Source organism: Macadamia integrifolia, chromosome 9 (genome assembly GCF_013358625.1).
Source record: "Macadamia integrifolia cultivar HAES 741 chromosome 9, SCU_Mint_v3, whole genome shotgun sequence".
In the NCBI taxonomy this organism is placed as follows: domain Eukaryota; kingdom Viridiplantae; phylum Streptophyta; class Magnoliopsida; order Proteales; family Proteaceae; genus Macadamia; species Macadamia integrifolia.
The window spans coordinates 9,101,867-9,118,730 of NC_056565.1; the positions used below are offsets into that span (position 1 = coordinate 9,101,867).

Below are 16,864 nucleotides of genomic sequence, written 5' to 3' on the forward strand. Positions count from 1 at the left end.
CGATTTGCAAGCTATTTCAATCATAGAGGCAATAGGTTCTAAACGAAAATGTGGAAATGAATTCAGGGTTGCAGTGAGAATGGGAATATTTTGATGGTATGCTTTGGAATAACAAAGATAAAACCGTGGATAACAGCATGTGATTGTTTACCTTGTCTTTAAACCCTGGATTTATTATTTCCAGTTCATATGGTCTGTACATATGTGACTCCTGATAATTTTGGACCTTATTGACTGTAGTTTTAAGATTTTAATTGGGAGTTTGGCAAGGGGTGTGGGGCCTGTTTGGTGTAGCAGATGAAGGTAGAGTTTTGCTAGCCCGATTGCCTGATGGTCATCAATAGGCAATTGGTCTGGCAGTCCTAACTGAGTACAATACCATCTAGTCGTAAACATCTTTAATAATCAAGTCCGGTGAAACATAACTGCAAGAATTGTTTGGCTTGTGAATCAGCTGATCCACTCAGGAATATCAGTGTATGTGGCTGGAACCCCTCCTGTTGAACCAGTGACTCGGCCAAGCCACTTAGAAAGTTGTCTAATAGAATCTGCCTTATGGTTTTCAATATTTTTTTACCATTCATAGTTTTTTTTTTTTTAAATGAAATATTTTCGTACTAAAATAATAGTAATAATAATGTAGCACAACAGATCCCAACAATGGGAAACACTTGATATTGTTTCAAGACTAGCTTCCTCTTGCTGTTTAGTGATGGGATGCAATTACTGGTTAGAAGTTATTTTTCAGTTATTTATCCAGGGTTATGAAATCTATGTAAAATGTGAGCGAAGATTTGTTTATTTTGTGAACTTCAGAAGGATAATTTTCCTGTGGAAGTGATCCATAAAATATGGCACATGTAAAAGCTTGTTTAAAGAGAATTCGTAGTGGTGTACCGAATTAATATTGATTGCATAAATAGGGTTGTCTAATCCATTGGAGTATTGGGAAGCAAATAAATGAAGATATCTACTGCAAAATTATCATTCATGGTGCTTGCCAAAAAGTTAATAAATAATTAAAGCTACAAAAGCATAATAGTTTATCATAATGTAACCTTGGTTGGCAGTAGGAAGTGGTGACAATGTAAGAATCTGGAGGTGTGACTGAGGTCCCTACACTTGATTAGTATGTGTAGAAGCTTCCCACAGCTAGCAGTTGGTCTTTTAAGTGATGGCAAGAGGTCATCTGAATTGTTAATGTTGAATTGAACCACCCCCCCCCCCCCCACCCACCCACCCTCCCTCCCTCCTCTTTTTTTACCATAAGAAGGTGAATTGAGTTGGATGATAAATAATCTATAAACAAAATAGGAATATTGGCAACACTGGACCACAACTCTTTTATGGAATTTTGGTGAATATCCAAGCTTCCCCATTAAAAAAATCTCTTATCAACTTGAACTTCCCTATTGGCTCAGGAACTATCTTATCATTTATTTTATGTTTTAATCATGTTTCAATAAAGCATATAAACCACCTCATCATCATTGATTCAAATTCCTAGACTTTGAATATTCTCCAAATGAAACACTTTGTTATGCTTAAAGTGATTTCACTCGTGCAATAAATGGCATGAATTTGGTTCTGCTGTTGCTCAAACATTATTTAGTAAATGGAAGAAATGTATTTTTTTTCCCTACTTGTGTTCTCTATACAAGTCTGTTATGCATCAGCTTTTGCAGGTGGATAGGAATTTGCATATGGTTTCACATTTGACTTTATGCATTTTTCAAATATTTCCTCCATTTATGCCCAAAATGAAGTAAACATAATTTGTTTCATCTCCTGCTCGTACCCCATTGGTCCCACATGTAGGTATCTAGATCTATAGGGGATGCATACTTGAAGAAGCCAGAGTTCGCCATTGATTCTATCCCAAAGTTTCGGCTTTCGGAGCCGCTACGCAGGCCTGCTCTAACAGCTGAACCTTCCATATATTCAAGACCCATCCGACACCAAGATAAATTTGTAATATTTGCATCAGATGGGCTCTGGGAACACATGACGAACCAGGAGGCTGTTGAGATTGTGTATAATCATCCACGAGCAGTATGTTGTTTTCCTCCGTGTGTTGATGTTTTATTTCCTTGTTATTTCAGTCTAAGGATTCTCATTCTCACATTCTCCCATTTATGGTAGGGAATAGCAAGACGACTGATCCGCACAGCTATGACTGAGGCCGCTAAGAAGAGGGAAATGACGTATGAAACCATCAAGAATGTTGAAAGGGGAATCCGACGGTTCTTCCATGATGATATTACAGTGGTTGTTATCTTCATAGATCAAGAGTTGCTTGGGAGAAATGCATCAGTACCAGAACTGTCAGTACGAGGGTTCATTGACAGAGTCCTGCCATCAGATTTTTCAGTTTTAGATGGGATTGCTGCCCATGCTAGCTCCTCAATCCGATGAGGCTCCTACTTTGAATTGAGAGGCCAGTGGAGATCAGGTTTGGGGAGCCTTCTTTCAACTGTGTATGTCTATTTCATATGATTCGAATTGTTTCTTCTCTATTAGTTAAACCTGTTCTATCTTTTCAACAAGACAATAACAGGTTCGGTTTTTGAGGGGCTCACCGTTTTTGGACCATGTAAATTCTAACTGTGAAAATTTTTTAAGCTTCAATTGCAAATTGGCAATAAAACCTCCTGCATCCATTAGACATTTTGAGATTTTTCTGTGATTGAACTTGGCCAACCCTATACCGCAGGGGAGATCATTAGGCTATGTTTGATTAGAAGGGAATTTTAAAGAGAAGGAAAATGAACTTATAAAAGAAATATATGTAATTACTAGTCGTGTGATTCCATGTGATTTAAAAATTATATATATTTTTTACCATATTAAGTTTGGGAGTTTCTCTTCTCTCTTTTATTTATCATTGCAACCAGATGGAGCTTTAGTTGGTGAATGGATTAGGTTTACGTACGAGAACGTTTTCATACGTCCTTGGTAGAATAGATTTTAAATCCATGGACTAGGGTCATTCTCGTACATTCTTGTACGTGAACTTGATCCGGTCACCATCTCTCTAGATTCTAAATCCACAAAGTAAGGATGTAACCTGATCCCAACTAAAACTCCATCTGGTTGCAAGGGTAATTGAAAGTACACTCTCGTTTAGTTGTTGGTTAGTATTATTAGTATTTCAAGGATTGGAATCGGATTGGTCGGATCTGGCATTATATAGAAACTAGGGTTAAAGCATTAGAGCATTGAGTCGGTGGCCAAACCAGGCTGATTTTGATCCAAATCATGATTCTCAATTTTTAAACTTTTTTTTTTTTCTGGTGAAATGGAAGTTCCGTGGTTGGGGAAAAACTAAGTGAAAAATATTGATTAAAAAAATAATAAAAAGAACTGAAATTATGGGTCTTCGAAAATGCACATACATAAATGAATTTGGACGTATTACACCGAAAAGAGTTATTAGAGAGAACAAAAAAAAATAAAAAATTAAAATTATGTGTTTTTGGTAGGGGAAAAAAAAGAATATATGTTAGATGTATGATTTAATTTTTAATGTGGTTAATCCATAAGAAAACAGAGATCTTGGGTTATCGTAATGTTATCGTAATGTAGTCATGCGTTGATTCATATGAATAACGATGAATGGAAGATTGCGATGATCTTGTTGGGAGATAGAAAGCGCTCTTAAGATTAGGTCCAAAACTTACTTTGTTGTGGTCAAAACATTTTTTTTATAATGGTTTGGCTAGTTAGGGTTCTTAATCCTAATGGGTTTACAATTACTCTAAGTTAGTGACTCAGTTCGGTTTATATCTCTCACTTGCCCACACAAGGCGGACATACTTATTTATTCAAGAAGTCTTTCTATCATAGATATCTCATCATACAGGAAATAGAGGGTGCAACCTAATGAGATAATACGAAGGTAGGAATATTATATCAAACTTCCATCTAACTAATATAACACATTACTCACAAATAATTTGAGATACTCTAAACAATCCAACTATCTAGCACTCTTGATCCCTCACGATGAGCAATGCTGACCACAAAATATGTAATGAGTTCATGACTACGTCGAAATTAAATACGACAATCAATAAGAGACTTTACCCATCCATACTATACGACTACCGCATTATCACAATTTTTTCATAATAATTTACCAAAAATTTTGAATTTGGTAAAATTTAAGTCATAATTGAAATGTTTCAAAGTTAAGAGCACAATCATGTGTGAAGTAATTATTACAGTATTGATTTGATTTCACTTTCCTTGCTTCTCTAATTCCTCGCAGTGGTAGTCACACTATTCTACCCTGTCAGCCTCTGTAACACAACATATATATATATATATATTTATTTATTTATTTATATAATCATCCCTAAGGTATCGTGGCACGACTATTGAAATGGTATTAATTGACAGAAATCATGAAGTATTCTTTTGGCAAGAATACTGACAGTCTAGAGCACTGATAGGTCGCCATTCTTAAGAGTAAAAGTTGTGGAAAAGCTTGGAATTTATCTTGGCATGCCTCCTGACATTAGTGGATACAATAAATAGACTTTTAATTATCTAGTGGGAGCAATCCTGAGAACACACCTGTGGTTGGGTAGAGAAACTTCTAATCCCATATGGGAAAGAAGCTCTTAGAAGTCAGTGGCATCATCAATTCTAGTTCACACCATGACATGCTTCTTGCTCCCCATTTGAAAGCTTTGGTGGGGAGAGATAGGGATAACTGTAACAAAATCAATTGGACTGGGTGGAACACATTAACTAAGGGCAGAGTAAAAGATGATTTGGTGATATGGTGAATGAGACAATTATGACAGTTCTGTGGGAGGAAATAGCAGGATCACTATGCAAGAGGGACCACCAGAGGAATTACCACCACACAGGAGCACAAGACAAAGAATAACGCCTGCCACGTTGAGGGATTATGTGTAATTCTGTTAGGAGTTTGTTAGGATTTTTCTGACGAGAATATGATAACAGAATGTAAGGAATATTATAAAAGGGGTCATTGGGAAATGAATGAAACATGAAAAAGCTTTAATCCTTTTCTTTTTTTTTTTCTATTCAGGAGGTAGCTCCCTCGAAGTAGCACTGTCTCGGTCTTCTTCCCTAGTTCATCTTCTCTGTAACATTGGTGCTTTCATTGAGAGCCTGTCATGGCGGAAGGAACACGTTTCTGACACCTCGAAGAATCCACCAAGGCCCTGACCGATACAGCAGCAACACAAGGTGAACGGCTCGACTCCTTTCACGCCACACTCTTCGACCACCAGCATGCTATATCTGAGCTCGCACTCCGCTTGACTGCCATTGACGGCCTCCTGGAACAGGCTCTCCGCTTGTCCTCATCACCTTCGCCTGAAGTTTGTCACACGTCTAGCCCAACAACCCTTCCTGCTCAGGGACCACCGTTGGGGTCAATTCAAGCTCGAACTATTTGACTTGATTTTCCTCGCTTTGACGGCAACAACCCAGTCGGCTAGATATTTAAAGCCGAGAGATTCTTTGACTACCATGGGACTGTCGATGATCAGAGATTCTTGATTTCTTCTTTCTATATGGACGGTCCGGCCTTACAATGGTTCCAATGGATGTATAGAGCTTCTCAGTTCAGTTCGTGGCCAACGTTTATCAGAGCCTTGGAGCTCCGGTTTGGTCCATCGGAGTTTGAAGACCCGCAAGGCGCTCTAGCCAAACTGGTACAAACATCTTCGGTTTCGGAATATCAAACCCGGTTCGAAACCTTAGCAAACCGCACGCAGAATGTTCCGGCTGCATTTCTGACCAACTGTTTTATATCGAGTCTACACTCTGATATTCGGAATGAGGTATTGGCCTTCCAACCAACTTCAATCTCTCAAGCCATTGGTCTAGCCCACCTCCAAGAAGCCAAGTTCGAGGAGCTCTGATGCTTGGTACCACGTCTACCAGCGCCCAGATCACCACTGTTACCTTCATCGACCCATCCATCAGGATCTGGAGTTTCCCCAAGTCCTCCACATATTCCCATCAAACGACTCTCGCCTGTCGAGATGCAAATCCGTCGCAAGAAAGGACTCTACGACAACTGTGACGAGAGATTCTCACCAGGTCACCGCTGCAAATCTAAGCAGCTCTTCTTATTGGAGTATGATGATGCTAACGATGGTGATGGTCCTTTGGGTGATGACACAGGGGTCTACCCCAAAACTCAAGTTCAACCCACTGTCGAACCTACTACGGAAATCTCTTATAACGCCATGGCTGGTCAAAACTCACCGTCTACCTTGCATTTAACAGGCACTATTAATGGTTTCCCAGTGCTGATTCTCATCGATGGGGCTAGCACACATAACTTTGTACAGAGCCAAATTGCAGGACAATTGCGACTTCCTATTGTGGCTGCACCCAATATGGCAGTCCTGGTCAGGAACGGCGATAACATTTCAAGTGAAGGTATGGTTAACAACCTCTCTGTTAAGCTTCTTGCCCATGTAATTATAATTGATGCCTTGGTGTTACCCCTATTTGGAGCCAACTTGGTTCTCAGAGTACAGTGGTTGTCCCAGCTTGGGCTGGTGCTATTCGATTACAAACAGATGATGTTGGAATTTTCAACCGGAAGCAAATGTATTACATTGCAAGGGAATTCCCTACCAACTCCCTCTCTGCTTCAATATAATCACCTGCGACGATTGACGGCCACAGGATCGGTAGCAGCCATGTACCACCTGGAGCTTCAACATGGTCAATCTCAGGCGTTGACTACCGACAACCAGGAACTCCAGGCTCTACTAGCAGTGTATGCCTCCGTGTTTGAAACACCCCGCGGGTTACCACCTCCGCGAGCACAGGACCACGCCATCCACCTCTAACCAGGCACTCATCCAGTGACGGTGCGCCCATACAGATACCCTCATTTCCAAAAATCTACAATAGAAGCAATGGTGACTGAGATGTTGAAAGAAGGAATTATCCAGCCGAGCATTAGTCCCTTCTCCTCACCAGTAATTCTCGTTAAAAAGAAGGATGGCACCTGGAGGTTCTGTATCGATTACCGTGCTCTGGATGCTGTAACTGTTAGGGACCGATTTTCCATTCCAACGGTGGACGAGTTGCTTGATGAACTGTATGGTGCACAGTACTTCTCTAAACTGGATTTACGTTCTAGTTACCACCAGATCCGAATTCAAGCTGCTGATGTTCACAAAACTGCCTTTCAAACTGACGAGGGCCATTATGAATTTTTGGTCATACCCTTCGGGCTCACCAATGCGCCGTCCACCTTTCAAGCAACCATGAATGCAATATTCAGACCATTCATTTGGAAGTTCGTTTTGGTATTCTTTGATGACTTGCTCTTCTATAGCCCTTCATGGTCCACCCACCTTGATCACTTACGGAGCATTCTACAACTCCTTCAAGCTCACCACCTATACGCTAAGCATTCTAAGTGTGCGTTTGGTCAAACGAGCATCGAATACCTTGGTCATGTCGTCTCATTGCGAAGGGTACAAATGGATCCGTCCAAAGTCTCGGTTATGCTAGATTGGGCCATTCCACAGTCCTTAACGGAATTATGGGGATTTCTTGGTCTCACTGGATATTACCGTCGCTTTATTCATAGGTACGCCCAAGTGGTCGCCCCATTGACGGACCTACTCAAGAAGGGGGCCTTTACTTGGACTGCTACGACTCAACAGGCTTTTCATGCACTGTAGCTTGCCATGACATCGGCCCAAGTCCTCACCTTACCCAAATTTTCTGCCACATTCATCATTGAAACCAATGCTTTGGGAACGGGTATAGGCGTTGTATCGTCCCAAGAAGGGCATCCAATTGCCTATTTCAGTAAGAAATTGTCTAAAAGAATGCAAGTGGCCTCCACCTATGTACGCGAGATGTACGCTATTACACAAGCAACCATGCGCTGGAGACCGTATTTTCTTGGTCGAAAATTTCTGACACGCATGGATCAACAGAGTTTAAAGGGGCTCATGGAACGCACTATACAGAAGTCTGAGCAACATCATTGGATTTCTAAGCTATTGGGGTTCACCTTTGAGATCCAATACAAACCAGGGAGGGAAAACAAGGTTGTTGATGCACTCTCACGTTCACCATCAACATGTATGGGCCTATTCTCCTTCTCAGTGCCCACATTTGATTTTTTGGATCAGGCGCGATCTGAGGTGAATTCCGAACCAGAACTTCGTGCCATTTGTGACACACTATCCACAGACCCTGGTGCGTGCTCCAATTGTTCACTTATTAATGGGTTGTTATATTTTAACAAACGGTTGGTGATTGCGTCCACCTCTAACCTCTGTGAGAAATTGTTGCATGAGTACCACATGTCTCCGATGGGAGGACACGCTGGATTTATCCGCACATATCATTGCCTCGCAACGAACGTCTATTGGAAGGGCATGCATGCACAAATTAAACAATTCGTAGCAGAGTGTCAAACGTGCCAGCAAATCAAGGCTTAAAATACCCCTCGACGGGCCTTTTGCAGCCTCTTCCAATACCACAACAAATTTGGGAAGACGTCGCGATGGACTTCATCACCGGCCTTCCTTCTTCCGCAGGGAAGACAGCCATATTGGTAGTGGTAGACCGCCTCACCAAGTATGCCCATTTTTGTGCTTTAAAAGGAAATTATACTAGCCGAAAGCTTGCTGAAGTCTTTGTCGATGCCATTGTCAAACTTCATGGCCTACCTCGCTCAATAGTAAGCAATAGACCCATTATCCATCAGCAATTTTTGGCATGAGCTCTTCGCACAGCAAGGGACGAAGCTCACAATGAGTAGTGCAAATCATCCACAAACAGACAGGCAAACGGAGGTTTTGAATCGTTACCTGGAAATGTACCTCCGCAGCTTCATAATGGATGAACCCCACTAATGGGTGCAGTACTTGCCATGGGCAGAGTACTGGTATAACACAACATACCACACGGCAGCGGGAATGACTCCCTTTCAGGCAATGTATGGGCGCCCTCCCCCAAACATAGCTCGGTATGAGCAGGGGTCTTCTTCAAATGACTTGGTTGATCAGCAACTCCTGAACAGAGATACTATCCTTCAAACTCTCAAAACTAATCTAATCATAGCTCAGTCTCGTATGAAATGCTAGACAGATAGGCAAAAAGTGGGGACAATTCAAACAAGGCGATTGGGTTTATGTTAAACTCTAGCCATATCGACAACAGTTCGTCGCCTTACGCATTCATCAGAAACTTGATCACCGCTTCTTTGGGCCCTTCCACATTCTGGAGCGTATCAGTGCAGTGGCCTACAAACTCGAGCTACCCGATACCGCTTGCATCCACCCGGTCTTTCATGTCTCTCTTCTGAAGCCTTACATTGGAAGTTCATCAACGAGCCCCACTCCCTTACCACTGCCAACTACTGTTTTATCAAACCAACCCACCCCTGCTGCAATACTGAATTACCGTTGACTGAAACGACAAGGCCAATGGGTACCTCAGACACTGATTCAATGGGACGGGTTGGCACTGGAGGATGCCTCTTGGGAAGATCTGTCGATCCTGCAGCACCTGTATCCGGAGCTGAACCTTGAGGACAAAGTTGATTTCGAAAAGGGTGGTAATGATATGGTGAATGAGACAACTATGACGGTTGTTGTGGGAGGAAATAGCCGGACCACTATGCAAGAGGGACCATCAAAGGAATTACCACCACGTAGGAGCACAAGACAAAGAATGAGGCCTACCACATTGAGGGATTATGTGTAATTCTGTTAGGAGTTTGTTAGGATTTCTCTGACGATAATATGATAACAGAATGTAAGGAATATCATAAAAGGGGTCATTGGGGAATGAATGAAACATGGAAAAACTATAATCCTTTTTTTCTGTTCAAGAGGTAGCTCCCTCGAAGTAGCACTGTCTCGGTCTTCTTCCCTACTTCATCGTCTCTGTAACATTTGGCTTTCAGGTATTTTATCACTTTCAACGATGCCCCTTCTTGCGATACAAGCTTGGAGGCTGGAGACTCATTTCTAAAACCCAATTCCCTCCGTGGACTCAAGCAGGAAAAGCATGAGTACTTACCCCACTTCAGATATTCTAAATCCATATAAACCAACCAATTGTTTTTAGGGCTGGAGGAGTATTTTGATGGTGAAAGAAATAAGCATGGGATTAGGAAGTTGATTAGATTGGCTCAATCCATTGAGGAGTAACTTCACTCCTCCATAAACAATTCTAAAAGAAAGACAGCTATCACCAAAATATAAAATAAAATTTCATGTGACCCCATTAGGTTGCAAAGAAAATTGAAGGGAGGTGAAATTTTCAAACCTAATAAACAAGTTTTTGTATCATCATCCCACGTGATTATGTCACTAACTACAAATTATTTCATACTTTACTTTGTATCTAAATCACTTGGATTTTATAGATATAATGAAAATCACATCCAAAAAGTATAATGGTTGAATATGATAAGAATTTAAGTAACTTGTACATTTTTATTTTATTTTTATGTATTATCCTACTAAGCGCCACTAGCCACTAACTAGCCTATTGGGCGTTAGTAGGGCCATTGGGTGTTGGTAGGGCCAATGGCCACTTACTCCTATACACACATGCATACGATATGGTTTTATCTCACAACCTCCTCGGATCCCCTGGCTGCCAACTCTTCAAACCGAAGCTGCTACCACCATGCTAGATCAGTGTTCATAATTTATACAATCATGTTGGGTAATGGTTACAAAAGTTTCTTTAATATGTTTGAAAAATTCCCTTCCCTTCAATTTCTCTTGTAAATAAACAGAATAAATGTTTTTTTTTTTTTTTTTTTTTTTTTTTTTAAATTTCTTATGGTAAAAGAAATTGGTAAAAAACTCAATATTAGGTTTTACCAAAAAAAACTCAATATTAGGGCCCTCGGTAAGGGCTGCCTGTGGGTTCATGATCCTAATATCCGTCTCCATACCTGAAGGTTGCAAACATTAATACAGTAGCATAATTAAAATGAGTAATGAGAAGAGAACTTGGGATCTTGAGCTGGTTGCTGAAATCCTGAAATTACCCTCTACTTTAGTTACGGTGGGTTATTCTTACATACCTGTAATTATTAATTATTAAAAGCCAAAAGCAAAAAATGCAAAAAATGCAAAAAAAGCAAAGGGACAAGTGAAATTGAAAAGTTGAAGAAGAAAAGATAGTGGCATGGGAGGTTGGGCACGTATTGCTAGAAAAATAAAGAAAAGTCACATTTGGAAGAGTACTCTTGTTTTTCTTTTTAAAGGGAGGGGTGTGGGAGTAGGATTCCTTCGACAGGTGCTTGGTGTTTCACGCAACTCAAGTAAAAAATAATACAAATAAAATAAAATAAATTTTAATCTTGGGGTGAACATATCAGAGTGACAAAAGAGAGAAAGGAAAAAGGGACCCATGATAATCAAATAAGAAGATATTTTTTTTTTTAGATTATTTAAAAAAAAAAAAGAAGGGAAAAAGTCAGGTATACGTCGGTATAGTGGCTGTCTCTTTTCTCATTCCTTTGAAAGTCCCCAGTGCACTATATCCATCATATTGGTTGAATCGCTAATTTCAAGAAAACCAATAGCATACACAACTTATTAAAAAGAAAAAAATATCTGAAATATTAGGTGCATGAAGTTAAAAATATATTGTCCGTCTAGATGTTATAATTGAAAAGAATGACAAGGTGTTGGTTTAGCCCATAGTTAGCAAATTCGGATTCGGGAATTATTCGGACGGAGAATTATTCGGAATAATTCGGATGATTAATTGAAGGATTTGGTCAAAAAAGCGGTCAAAAAAATTTATTGAGGTTTTTTTTTTTTTTTAAATTTTAAAAAAGTGTTTTTTATTGTTTTTTTTTTTTTTTTGGTTTTTTTTTTAAATAATGTTTAAATAAACCGAATAATTCGGTTTAATTCGGATTCGGTTCGAATTATTCGCGATTTATATTCAGTTTTGAAAAAGTAGCGAATTTTAAAGAATTTTATTTTTAATTCGGATTCGGTCTGAATTTTTGATAAAATTCGGAAAAATTCGGTTCGGCCTCATGTATCCAACACAAGGCTCTTCTACTTCTCTTGTTATTTAGGCACAATTTGATAATATTTATGCTGTTTATGTGTCTAGAAATAACAAAAACGGTTTTTCACGTTTCTATAAATAAAAATGGATTTGTTGGTATTTGATAAATTTGTTTATCGAAACGTTTTTTGCAGACACAATGCCACTAAAAGGACAGAGGGTTCGGTTGTTTCTTTTTAGGTTTAAATAGTTGAGATATTTATTGGGCACAATAGCATTTATTTTTTCTCTCAAATTTGTTTATAGAAACGACGAAACAAGTCCCGTCAAAGTCGTTTATAAATTTATAAAAATAGGCATAAAATTTGATTTATGTTTATAAAAACGAGTGAAATAAAACAACTTTATCAAACGCTTTTTAATTATGCTGTTTCTCCATTTTGGGAACAATAAAAAGCAGAAACGGAACGTAGTCAAACGATGCCTTAGTAGTGATACTCTTACGCTTGATGAAATTATTGCTAATCTACTAGTTAATTTGCTAATCAATGATATACCACTGTGAAGTAGCAGTGAGGGGATATCATTTGCCATTTCAAATATAGCGTATTATTCTACCCTAACATAATGCTATGTAGTAACTTCTTAAAAAAAGAAAAAAAATACTTAAAGGGTATCCCAGGCCGATGGGGGTGTTTTGTAAAAGGGTAATTTCCCAACCCTGCCACGTATGCATTGTACCTCGCGGGGTGGGATGCTCTGGTAGTTCCTACTGCGATCGAGTGGTGTCGTTCCAAGCCAATATTGACCTGTTGGACATGTGCTTCACTGAAAAATCGCAGCTTTGCTCCTCCGAATTTAATTTAATCGGCGTCCTTGGATAGGTGCAACCGGCGGAGGCAGTTCCATGACCGTGTGAGACCGGCAATAGAAGGTTGAAAAGTCAACTTTTTGTTATCTCCCTTTCCCATATTTTTATTGGTATATATAAAAACATTTCCACATCAGATCTGTTGTTCACCGCCTCGCAGGATATCGTTGTCGAGCTTTGCCAGTCGCCACAGCTCGGCGGGCATGATCCCCGCGTTTCGTCTAATCTTGTAAGTTCTTCGTGACTGGTCTAGAGTTGAGACCTGGAAAGAGTGTGGGAGAGGGCAGAAGCTTATTATCTGCTGTCCTTTATCTTCCCAATTTGATTTCGCCTGTGGAGTTTGCTTCGAATGCTTGATTTATTCTCTGATGCGTGGTGGAGTTAAGCTTCATTAGGTGAGCAATTTGTTAGGTTTTGATGTGGTTTGATCTGTATCATTTGATTTTATTTTCTGTGGAATTTCAATCCTCATTTGACTGTTTTTCTATCCGTCTGTTTCTATCTAATTTCTATATTCCTCGACGGTTACGGATTCATCCATTTTTATGCTCTTTTCCGATGGTTTTGATCATTAAGTATTTCTTTGTTGTTGTTTGATTTGTTCACTATATGCTCTACTTCCTGCTGTCACGTTATAGTATGTAACCTGGAGTTTCAGCTATGCATTTGTCTTTTTTTTTAGGGTTTTGTGGGGGGGGGGGTGTACTTGAGTGTCAGATTTTAGAGATTTTGTTTCGCAAGATTACTATGCTTGGTTGATTCTCCTGCCGTCAGATTCGGAGCTACATTTTGTCTTAGTCCAGGTTAAGAATTTGGTGGTGAGATCAGTGTTTACTAAACGTCACACTTGATAATGGATTTTGATTTTGACTACTTTTATACGCAAATTTTGCTCATCCACATCTTTTTTTTTTTTTTTTTCAGAGAATGGCGCGAGTGGAAGAGCTTTGGGAGCGGTTGGTGCGTGCAGCACTGAGGAGGGAACGTACTGGGGCAGACACATTGGGCCAACCCGCTAGTGGGATTGCCGGAAATGTACCGTCTTCCCTTGCAAACAGTAGAAATATTGATTCTATTTTAAGAGCTGCTGACGAGATTCAAGATGAAGACCCCAATGTATCAAGAATACGTGAGTTCATGATCTCCTCACACTCATCCCCCGTCTCCCGTCCCTCCTCCCCAAACCCAAAAAAATTAAAAAAGAAAAAAAAATCCATGCATTTGTCAGCTTCACTTATGTTGATTGTATTGTTTGCTTGACAATTGTGATAAACAACAGGTATTTGAAGCATTCTTTGTTTCAACGAATTGGTGGTGCAAGAGCATTTCATGCTTAAAAATGTTGTCATTATATGTGCTATTTCTATCACTTCTCTTTGGGTTAATTTTTGGAAGGTCAAAGCTTGTTCATCTGATTTGATTTTAGAGTTCTGTTTGAAAGCTTGTTCAATTATTTGTTTTAGCAAGAACAAAATTTCAAGTTTTCGAGGTCTCTTTTGGAAAAGTTATGGCTAATTACCGAGAGGGTGTTAGCCTGTGACAGGATCTCTTTTTTTTGAAATTTGAGTCAGAAGGAAGTTATAATCTGATATTTAGATTTTTTGAAATTTGGCTTTCCTTTCTCAATGATTTGCAATGATCTCCTTTCAAGATGTTGGCCCTGGAGAAGCAGATTTTGCCCTTTGAGGGCGAATGGATTTGAGTGGACATCTCCTTTGCTGGTAACTCCATTTGTGACCATCTGGGTAAGCTTGCATATGGTGCAGCTATTTATCGCATCTGGATGGAGTTTAACCTCAGAAGATGGACTTTCAAATCTAGATCTTTCTAGCAGATTTGGGACACCATTCTCTTTGATGTCAGAAGCAAGTTATCTGTGACCCCCTCTAGTTGTGCTGACTCTCTTAGGAATAGGCCTATTGTTGCCTCTTGGACCTTCCCGCTCGTTCTAGTGTGGGAGGGGCTTTGTATTGCTGTATTGTTTACTTTTCTCCCTCTTCTTCAGGGGGAGCCCCTATATCTTCTCCTTTTGGTAATCAAATTTTTATCACCCAAAAAAGGGTAACCCCAACCTTCAGGAGAAGGATATTTGGAGTAGCAGATCTGGAAGTTGATTATGGAATGTAGCCACATGCAAGTATGTAGCGGTTATTTTAGTAACGAAGCAGTAATGATGTAAGATTGAATCACAAGTGATCCAATCCCAGACAGGATCTTTACTAAATCCAATATAAAATAAATTCAGGGATAGAAAGAATGAATAAGAAGGGATCATACAATTGCACAAATCCAACCAGGGGGAGAGAAATCACATAAAGAAGGGGGAGGGGAAGAATCATTCACAATCCTAAGGCTCTCAAACACTAACTCAATTCACTATTCTTCAAATATGAAATTATGAGTACATAGGCTCCTCTATTTAAAGAGGGCAGAATAACAATTCTATCATAACTAAGAGCTAGTTTCCAAATAGGACTAGACGCTCCTAGTTGGACTTGGACTCATAATAGGACTAGGACTATAACTCCAACATGGAGTAGGTAACTAACTGACCTAAACTAACTAATAACTGAAATAACAAAGGAAATTGACTCAAAACAAGTCTCTAACTAAACTAATGAATCAAATCCCCTTTTTCTACTTTCTACCCATATTTTAGGCTTATTAAAGTGGCCAATTACAAAGAAAACCCATGTGATCAAAGGCCCAACACATACATAACCCAACCTAAAGCTTATTTGCAATAAAATAAGCCCGTTAAGTGACTTATCTACATCAAGTAAAGCACGCAATATGAATTTAATATCCAAAACAGCATACTAAATAAGGTAAAACACCCTACATGTGACCCTTTAATAACTCTCTTGATACCATTATGAAATAGAGAAGTCCAAATGTCTTTTACGAAAACTATAAAAGAGGCCTACACAGTATGATTACTACTGTTCTCGGTGGGCATGGTTTAAAGTATCAATCTGTATCGTATCGGCCGATACCGATACACTTTAAAAAAAATGAATTGTCGTAACCCTAGTTATTAAGGTGCTGCCAAGGCGTTGAGGCGGCTCAAAGGGTCTAAGGTAGTAGGGTGCCTTAGAGACAACACATAAGGTAGTTGCGTCTCTAAGGTAGTCGCCTTATGGGGTAAAGCGCTATAAGGCGATGCCTTATGACGTCTTTTACCCAAGGCGGTTGCCTTATGTGCATTTTAAAATTTATAATTTTAAAAAATTAATTTAGAGAGATTCCAAATATCAATTTGTGATTGGCAGGTGTATGGCCTTAAACTAATTTAAACTAATTTGTTCTTTTTTTCTTCTTTTGTTCTTCACTCTTCAACCTACAGTGATAGCTCTATACCTGTTCTTTTTTTTTTCTTCTTCTTTCTTTTCCCTTCTTTCTTCTTCATTTTCTTCTGTCATTCTTGTGGTTCTGTTTTTAATTCAATCTGCTGTTCTGGTTTGATTCTTAATATTAGTGAAGAGTGAAGACCTAAGGCTAGTGTTAAGAGCCAATTACTGCATATATGAGGCTATTGATTTAGAGAAAATCTTGTTTTTTGCATAAATATGAGGCTACTGATTTTTTTTTTTAAAATATATTACTGTCTGCCATGTTCTTTGGAAAACCCGATTGGATGACTATGCTTATAGTCTTATATGCAGCTTTTTATTACTGCCTAGTGCCTTCTATTTATTTAGAAAATCAGATCATAGTTTTTAAGGCGCTGATAAGGCGGCGTCGCTTTATCAGCGCCTTGACGCTGATGCGGTTTAGAGATGGTAAGGCAATGCTCCGCCTTACGTGAAGTGGCGCCTTATGGGTTTTTTTTTTTTAAACATATTTTAAAATTACTTGATGAAGATTCCAAATATAGATTTTTTATTGGTAGGTGTATGGTTTTGTTAACACTTGAGATGTATGGGATCAACTTTACTCCACCCAAAATAACCAAAACAAATAAAACAAAAACAC

The 16,864-nt window shown here is 39.2% G+C and overlaps 2 protein-coding genes across 3 annotated transcripts in view; both read left to right on the forward strand.

The window, feature by feature from the left end:
• Positions 1-2,667, forward strand: part of LOC122088263 (probable protein phosphatase 2C 25) — a 4,559-nt gene extending 1,892 nt beyond the window's left edge. The window contains exons 3-4 of the mRNA XM_042657463.1: positions 1,819-2,052; positions 2,143-2,667. Of these exons, the coding sequence (XP_042513397.1) occupies positions 1,819-2,052; positions 2,143-2,415 (507 nt within the window). The 3' untranslated portion in view covers positions 2,416-2,667. The remainder of the gene's footprint in view (positions 1-1,818; positions 2,053-2,142) is intronic.
• Positions 2,668-13,027: 10,360 nt separating this feature from the next.
• Positions 13,028-16,864, forward strand: part of LOC122088890 (callose synthase 9) — a 99,400-nt gene continuing 95,563 nt past the window's right edge. For both annotated transcript variants that reach the window (XM_042658249.1, XM_042658250.1), the window contains exons 1-2: positions 13,028-13,284; positions 13,814-14,018. In XM_042658249.1, the coding sequence (XP_042514183.1) occupies positions 13,817-14,018 (202 nt within the window). In that variant the 5' untranslated portion in view covers positions 13,028-13,284; positions 13,814-13,816. The remainder of the gene's footprint in view (positions 13,285-13,813; positions 14,019-16,864) is intronic.